The 8321-nt window shown below is 48.1% G+C and overlaps 1 protein-coding gene across 1 annotated transcript; it reads right to left on the bottom strand.

Annotated features, from left to right (window-relative positions):
- Positions 1-284: 284 nt before the first annotated feature.
- LOC140917856 (ATP-sensitive inward rectifier potassium channel 12) lies at positions 285-2986 on the bottom strand. Its single transcript, XM_073361379.1, has one exon. It carries the CDS (start codon positions 2962-2964, stop codon positions 1651-1653), a length of 1314 nt encoding a protein of 437 aa, XP_073217480.1. The 5' UTR covers positions 2965-2986; the 3' UTR covers positions 285-1650.
- Positions 2987-8321: the final 5335 nt, after the last annotated feature.

Genomic DNA, 8321 nt, shown 5'->3' with positions numbered 1-8321 from the left:
GGAGGCAGATCCAAAGCTAGTGTAAATCTGAAGTGAATAAGTAGACGGCTGCTCCATTTACACCATTTAAAGCAGGGGTGGCCAACCTGTGGCTCCAGAGCCGGATGCGGCTCTTCAGACGTTACTATGCGGCTCCTTGTATAGGCACCGACTCCGGGGCTGGAGCGACAGGCGCCAACTTCCCAGTGTGCTGGGAGGTGCTGACTGCTCAACCCCTGGGTCTGCCCCAGGCCCTGCCCCCACTCCACCCCTTCCCGCGCCCTCCCCTGATCCTGCATTGCCCTTGCTCCTCTCCCTCCCCCCCCAGAGCCTCCTGCATGCCACGAAACAGCTGATCGGGAGGTGTGGGGAGGGAAAGAGAGGTGCTGATCGGTGGGGCTGCCAGTGGGCAGGAGGCGCTGGGAGTGGCGGGGGGGAGCTTATGTGGGGGGCTGCTGACATATTACTGTGGCTCTTTGGCAATGTACATTGGTAAAGTCTGGCTCTTTTTCAGCTCAGATTGGCCACCCTTGATTTAAAGGCTGGCCCATGAGGCCACTTTTCATTCTCAGTAACAACCCCACTGACTACAAGTGACTCAGAACAGAAGCTTGCTCCTTAGCTACTCAACGGAGCAAAGCTGATTTACCCCAAACGAGAATCCCGCTCATTTTAGCCAAAGGTGCAAAAAACAAAATATCAGTGCTCAAAAATGATAACCCAGCAGACACGCTCAATCCCGCTCCACCCCAAAAATAAATATTTCCATCAGCGTGTTCATTATTATTCTTAATTATTACTATTATTAATTGTTTGTTTATCCCAGAGTCTAGCATTCCCTGTGCTACGTTGCCAGTAATTGTGCTCCTTGCTTTTGCTGCCACTGGGCTTCTGCCCGTCAGTGCTGCGACCCGGTTACAAAGCTTTGCCAGCCAATAACCAGGAGGCAGCCTGCTGAACACCCTGGGAGTCAGCCCTAAAACAATTCATTCAGCTTCTTCATTGCCTTCTTTGTTTTACAAATATATTGAATCACATTTTGAATGTATGATTATTACACTATTATTATTGGTAAACAATCTCCCGGGCACTAAGTTGACAAATTCAAACCTCATTTCCCTTCCCCCAAATTGAAAAAGGAGTACTTTACATTACATGTTTTCAAGTGTCATTCTTGTGCAACCGAATCACATCTCCTGCCAGAAATATATATAATGTTTGTGTTCAGTTAAAAAAAACGAAACCAACCAAAAGGATTTGTTTCCTGATATTTCCTCCTTTTGAACCTCACAGAGCTCAGCTCCAGGGAAATGCTTTCATTTTCACAGAGTGAAAGAAAACAAAATCACCAGCTCTCTGCGTGCAAAGAAGGTACTCCTGCAGATCCCGCCCCCGGTGTTCTCCCTTATCTGTGCCGCCATACTGAATCTGCTTCCAGTACATTTTCTAATAGCTTTATCAACACTGGAAGTTCAAAACACTCTGTGGCCTGCTGTGGTTTCCTATCACAGACCGGTCAGTGGTTATTGCAATGAAACTTAAAACTACAAACAATACTAATTTCTCAAGCATTCCTATGGCACTTGCATTGTTCTGCATAAGTTGAGCAGGTGGTAGGGGAAGAGATGAGAGGAAAAATAACCTCAGATCAGTTAGCGGAGGGGCCCTGGGTCATATTTCTGACTCCCTTCTATATGACCTCTGATCCAGTGCTATCGTGGCCTGAAGCCTGTCAAATTCATGCCTGTTGTCCGGGTTCAGGTCATCCAGACCCCTGCTGTCATCATCCTCCTCTTCCTCCTCCTCCTCATCACGGCTCATGAAGGCCAGCTCATTCTCGTAGCAGAAGGAGTTGGTGCTAGGGAGCAGGAATTTGTTCTCCACCAAGTCCTTAGCACTGCAGCGCGGGGTCGACGGCACCTCGTAGGTTTTGTGGAAGTGTGAGTAGTCTACTTTGTACTGGTTTTTCTCCTCAAACAGGACGGGCTCAAAGCGGTGGCCCCACAGGATCTCGCTGGCCAAGTAGGAGCTCCGAGCTTGTGTTGTCATGGCTGTGGCTTCTACCATCCCTTCAAGGATCACCACAATTTCAAAGTCATCTGTTTCCAGGTCCTGGTGGCTAATTCCAAACAGCGGGCTTTCCTCATTGATCTCATGAAGAATAGTGATTGGTGACACCAAGAAAATACGGTCCAAGCCTTTGTCAAACCCAACGTCAATGTCTATTTGATCAAGGGGGATATATTCCCCCTCCTCGGTGATTCTAGGCTTAATTAACTGAGCTCTCACATGGGCTTCCACAATGTGGCTTTTTCGAAGGTTCCCAACTCTCCACATCAGGCAGAGCTTCCCATCTCTCATGGCCACAACAGCATTATGGCTGAAAAGTAATGTTTGGGCCCTTTTCTTGGGCCTGGCCATCTTTGCCATGATTGCCCCAATCATGAAGGAGTCGATTATACACCCCACAATGGACTGCACCACCACCATGAAGACGGCTATCGGGCACTCCTCTGTCACGCAGCGGAATCCATAGCCGATCGTCGTTTGGGTTTCAATGGAGAACAGAAAAGCAGCCACAAAGCCGTTCACTTGAAGAACACAAGGCTTGAAGCTGTCATCCCCGGCTGGGTTTTCTAGGTCTCCATGGACAAGTGCAATGAGCCAGAAAATCAGCCCAAATAATAACCAGGACACCAGAAAGGCAAGGGAGAAGAGCAACAACATGTACCTCCAGCGGATGTCGACACATGTCGTGAACATGTCAGCGATGTATCTTTGAGGCTTGTCATCCATGTTGGTGAACTCGACATTGCATTGGCCATTCTTCTTCACGAACCTATTCCGGCATTTCCTCCTGGTGTGGATCTTACCGTTCCCAAAGCCGTTGACTCCTGGCATGGTGGTCAACCTCAGCCCGTCTTCCTCAGAGGATACTATGCTGTATGCGTTGACTCTGCCTTTGCTCATCCCTGAGTCAAGCATGCAGAGAACGTGAAAGGTCTCCTGACACCTTTTCTGATGTTCCCCTCCCCCGTCCCTGCCCCCCCTCCCCCCCAAATACTGCTGTTGCAGAAGAGAAGTCCAAGGCTGCAAAGTCTTTGCTGCTACTTCACCGAACAGATCCAGAGAGAGACTCTGCAATGAGAAAACAAAGACACACGTTACCACTCAGACACAGAACCTGAGCAGGGCAAAATGGAAGCAAATATGTGTTCTCTAGTGTTGCTGTATGAAACAGCTGTGTGCTCCTCCCCAGAGGTGGCTGCATTTCGGTGGTGGGTGAAGTGACTTACTCTACCTCTAGGGGCATTCTGGGCCTTTCCTAGTGAATTAAAAGAGAGAAATTAAGAGGTCCAAAAGACTGCTCCTTTGTACTGCATAAGTGAGCACTATAACTGGGAAGATGCTTGAGAGTCTAAGCCATGCAAAGGGACAAAAACCAGCCAGCATGCATTCAGATTCAGGAGGATGGGTCTTTCAAAACTACCTCTTCCCCTCTAGTGCTCTCTGTTTTCACACAGGGGCCTCTGGGGGAAGGGTACTGGAGAGAGGAAGAGGAGAGGGAAGCCCGAAGGCCAGCATGCATTCCTCCATGAGTGCGCACAGATATTAATAAATAATCTCTAGCTCTTAGATAACACTGTTGATCAGTAGATCTCAAAGTGCTCTAGAAAGGAGCTCAGGATCATATCCCTGTGTTACAGATGGGGAAACTGAGGCACAGGATGGTCACCTGGCAGCTGAGCTAAGGAGAGAACCCAGATCTCCTAAGGCATAGTCTAGAGCACTATCCACTAGCCCATGCTGCTTTTCGGAGGTGCACTTGAAAAAGCAGCCCATCAGTTCCCATCTCATGAGCCAGACAGCTCTCTGCCCAGCACAGCACAGCGACAAAGCCCCTGCCTTCCCAAGCGCCAGCTCTCATGAGGTCAAAGGAATCCACAGGGAGCTGCCTGAGCCCACCTGGCAGCCTCAGCAACTGGAGGGGGTGGGACACCCAGTGACACCCGGGGGAGGCAGCGACCAGATCCGTCCCGGAAGGGGCTTGCCGCAGATAGCGCTGACAACTCATCCATTAGGCATGTCAAAAATCCAACAGACACTGGCAGTGGGGGCAGCATCATTCACAAAATCACTGGGTGCCATTTGCTCTCCTGCGAATCAACCACATGGATTTGCCATGCTGGGTCAGCTCATCAAGCCACCTTGTCCAGCAGCCTGCCCTGGCCACGGACCAGTTCAGAGGATCCTGGCTGGGCACTAGCCAGATGTGCAATACTGTACACGGAGAGAGGTGGAGGGCGGGGGGGATTCTTCCTGACACCCCTGTTCCCTCCAGACATGCCACTGCTCTGCTGATGTCTTGAGACAGGAGCAATGTCATGGAACTCAGCTGGCCAAGCTGTACGTGTTAGTGTTTACCTCACAGAGCCAGCAAGTTCAATCGATCCAGTCGATTCCTGCAATGAGTACTAGTGCCCGGGGATACAATGTAACAAGCACACCCTTTTCCATCACATTGTAGGCTGGGGATTGGTTGGCTGGCCCAGCATCACAGCTAGAGGAGCAGTGCCAGACGCAAGCTGCCTGTGGCTAAATCACCCATCTCACAAGGCTACAATGATTTCCTTTGAAATGCATTTTGCGGTGTCCAGTTTTGGACCCAGCTCTGCCAAAGAAACAAGGCACCACGCATCTGCAGTGTCATCAGCCTGCAGATCCTCAGCCGGTACCCTCAGGGAATCCACTTGGGCTTTGCAGGTGTTGGGAGCAGTTCAGAGTCGGAACGGTCTGTGAGAACCCTTGTAATGCAGACAGAGATAGCCGTGGAGTGTCATCAAAAGGCTTAAAAAAAATAATAAAAAAATTCCTCCGCCTAAATAACAACACCTAGAACTTTTCATCTTTAACAAATCCTTCCAATAGTCCTATCACATCACTATTATTACACCTATTGTACAGTTGGGGAAACTGAGGCAGCCAGGCCAAAGTCACCAAGGGAGTCTGTGTCAGTGTGTGTGTGGGGGGGGGATTAGAACTCAGGAACTCCTGACCTCTCAAGTGCTACACTTAAAACACACCGCTTCTGAAAGAAGAGGAAATCTGACTATACCACTAAAATAATTCCATACAATATAACAGGCCTGATTCTTTTCCCACTTATACCAGTATAACTCCATAGACTTGGTTGTAAATACTGAAGTCTGCTATAGTACTTGTCTTCCAGGTGTCTCAAAACACTTTACCAAATATCACGATCACCAGCTTACAGATGGAGAAAGTGAGCAGGGAAGAAACCTACCCAAGCAGCAAACCCGTAGACAAGCTGGGGCTAGAACCCAGGTTTCCAATTCCCAGTCTAGCCTCCCATCCACTAAATTACAGGGAGACAATGTGGTCATGTAACTGAGTGGAGAATCTAGCTCAGTATTTTCCTCTCCTTCTTTCACACAGTAAAATGGCACATTGCAGCTTCCATTGGACAGGAAACGTGTAATGTCACTCATTATCTCCCCTGTCATCCGTGCATTGGGCCAGGTCTATGGAAAACTATAGGGCTAGGAATGCCTAGTCAACCATCCCTATGTAGGGTCGGGTTAGATACAGAGATAAGAGTGTTGCTTCCTGAGAGAGAAAGATATTTAATGACATTGTTACTTAAAATGTCAACAGAGTGAGCTAGCATCCCCCAACCTTCCGAAAGCTGAGCCCCCATCCAGGAAAAATAAAGCAATCACCCCCTCCAAACACACACACACACATCTTTAGCCCCCTCATGTGTTGTTAAAGGCCTACACAAATGGAGTGGTCACTCAGAGTAGATTGTGTAGATCATCCTAATCTGAGCTGTCTCCTCCTTGCTTACATGCTGTGATGAGCAGCGAGACAGTTAACAATGCTGATGTTTGAAGCATCATCATTGGCATCTAAGTTAGAGCCCATTGAAATGAACATGGCAGATCACACCACAGAGCTTGTTTCAGGCTCCCTGCAGACTCAGGCAGACATCACCGCGTCAGTCGCACTTGGGTCACGTTTTCAAAGTTTTCTTCTCAACCATAACAGCTAGAGACTTTCTCTTTTTTTTTTTAAATGAAAACTGAGACCCTGGAGAACAAAGGAGAGACTTAGTCTGTGCCCCTCAGCTAGTCCGATAAGTCTCCCCCCAGGGGGATGCACCCCACACTTTAGGAAGTGCTGAAGTAGGTATTTGTCATACCAGGCAATAAAGGTTTTTACCAAAAGGGAATGTCAATTAAGCTACTACATTGAGCTATTGCTGCTCTATTTACTAATTATTTATACATTTCAGAAGCTATTAAAATAATAGAAAAACTCCATGCTAAGACTCATAAAGAATAGCTAATAATATTTCAGAATGTGGGCCTTGGTTCTCCACTGCTGGTTTTATGCCAATGTAACAATTCCATGGAAATCCCGCAATGGAAAATCAGACCCTGCCTGTTGTCAATTTCTTCTCAGAAAGAGAAATGGCCTCAAGACAAGCTAGGATACGACACTAAAAATTAGTCAAAGATGCTCATAAAGGGAGGAAAAAACACCGTCAGGCTGAACAATACCAAGCCTTCAGTATTGCATCTAGTGGTATAATTAAACCACAGCTAAATCAAGGAAAGTAAAATGGATCTGAATTGGATTTATCATACAAAGTGCCCCCACAGTTTTGATTATCCGTGGTTCGTACTTCATTTAGCTTGGGTTTTTTGTATGAAGAAGATTGAACAAAATGTCACTCTAAAGTGGAGTGTTTTTCAAATTTTCGCAGGGGAGCCTTGAGCTATGCCTGCGATGCAGGCAGGGAAACGGACTGTAGCCCGCACTTTTCCAAACAGCTCAGTGCTCGCCATCAGGGCCCAGTTTTCCAAACAGCTCAGGACATCAGAGCCTGATCTCTTTTGAAAACCTGGCCACAAACGTGACATTGGGAGCTGCTGGGGGTCAAATGCATTTGAAAATCCGGCCATATATTTTGGTGCCTGATTGGGAGCTGAATGCTTTTGTCAACCTGGCCCCAGTTGTGGGTAGGGCTGCCACCTCTGAGGGGTGAAAAAGCCAGGACATCCGGGATGATGCTGAGCCCATAAAACGGGAGAGTTGGCAGCGTGCACTGAGCTCCCTTGCAGGTTTCCTGGGCACCGCGCTACCTCAAAAAACGGATCAGCCTAGGAAAGCCAGGACAGGTGGCAACCCTAATTGTGGGTGATGAGTATTTGAAAATTTGTCCCTACAAGTGAAACTGACCATGACTATCGTCAAGCTAAGTAAAATGCAAAAACAGTCAGCAAAACCCTGGATGGGTGAAAAGCAAATCAGATTTCTCCAGCTCTTCCAGTGATTCCAATCAGAAGCAGCCTTATTTAGTTGGCCAAGGGAAGGACACGTGCTGTGTTATTATATTGACACTGTCCCTTTGATTGAAGGGAAGCTTGACTGCCAAAATGGAATATTGCTCCCTCGCTGGCCAGGCAAAGGGTCCTTTCTTTGAGCATTCTGAACAGCCCAACCCAGCCCATCTGAACCTTGCGTTGCTGGCGTGGGGGACTCACTTCCTGTATGCAGGATGGATGTGGTGGGGTTGGGCGAATACAGTCATCCTTGTGCCAAACAGCATGAACCTCATACTTTTGTGGGAGCTGACTGTGGGGTGCCCTAGTTGAACAAACTCACTGGATAAAACCCAAGCCACTGGGGGGCATTCTGGGGCACCTCAGGACACAGCCTGCTCAGTGAGAAATGAAAATGGCAAGAAAAGGGGCCTTTCCTGAGAAGACAGGTAGCCTTCTCCCCAGTTGGTGTCGAGAAGGATGTGAGCCTTACCACGCTGCCCCCCAAATATAGAAAAAGGGAAGCACACCAGCTGGCCACCTGTGTAGAGCCCCGTTATGGGAATGTGTGGATTGGAAATCCCTAGAACGTGGCTTGGTGGAAAGGGTACGAGGGACCAATGCCAGATAAGAAGACCAGAGGCCTGGGTTTGGTTGAGGAGATCGTTCAGTGGGGACAAGGCATAAGTGATTCTCAGAACTGGATGATATTTGTATCTTTAGTGGATTGGACTGAAGTGCCCAGTACCTTGCAAGATCAATGCAATAGGAGACACTAGCCATGTGTCTTTTGGTCAAAGTCCATTCATCCTGGCGGTTGCCACAATTTTCCTTGAGAAGAAACTCAATCTTTCCACTAGTAACTAGTTCTCATTTAGGACCTGACCCTGCAAACCTTACACTCGTGCTTAATTTTAATGGGATTACTCCTAGTGAGTAAAGTTAAGCCAATGAGCAGGTGTTTGCCGGATCAGGGCCTGAGATTGTAAATTC

The sequence above is a fragment of the Lepidochelys kempii genome, chromosome 10 (genome assembly GCF_965140265.1).
Source record: "Lepidochelys kempii isolate rLepKem1 chromosome 10, rLepKem1.hap2, whole genome shotgun sequence".
NCBI lineage: Eukaryota > Metazoa > Chordata > Testudines > Cheloniidae > Lepidochelys > Lepidochelys kempii.
This window is presented reverse-complemented; position numbering and strand designations above follow the sequence as displayed.

Bases quoted from the DNA above. Each gene is read 5' to 3' on its own strand.
- LOC140917856 (XM_073361379.1), bottom strand. From the start codon at position 2,964: ATGCTTGACTCAGGGATGAGCAAAGGCAGAGTCAACGCATACAGCATA.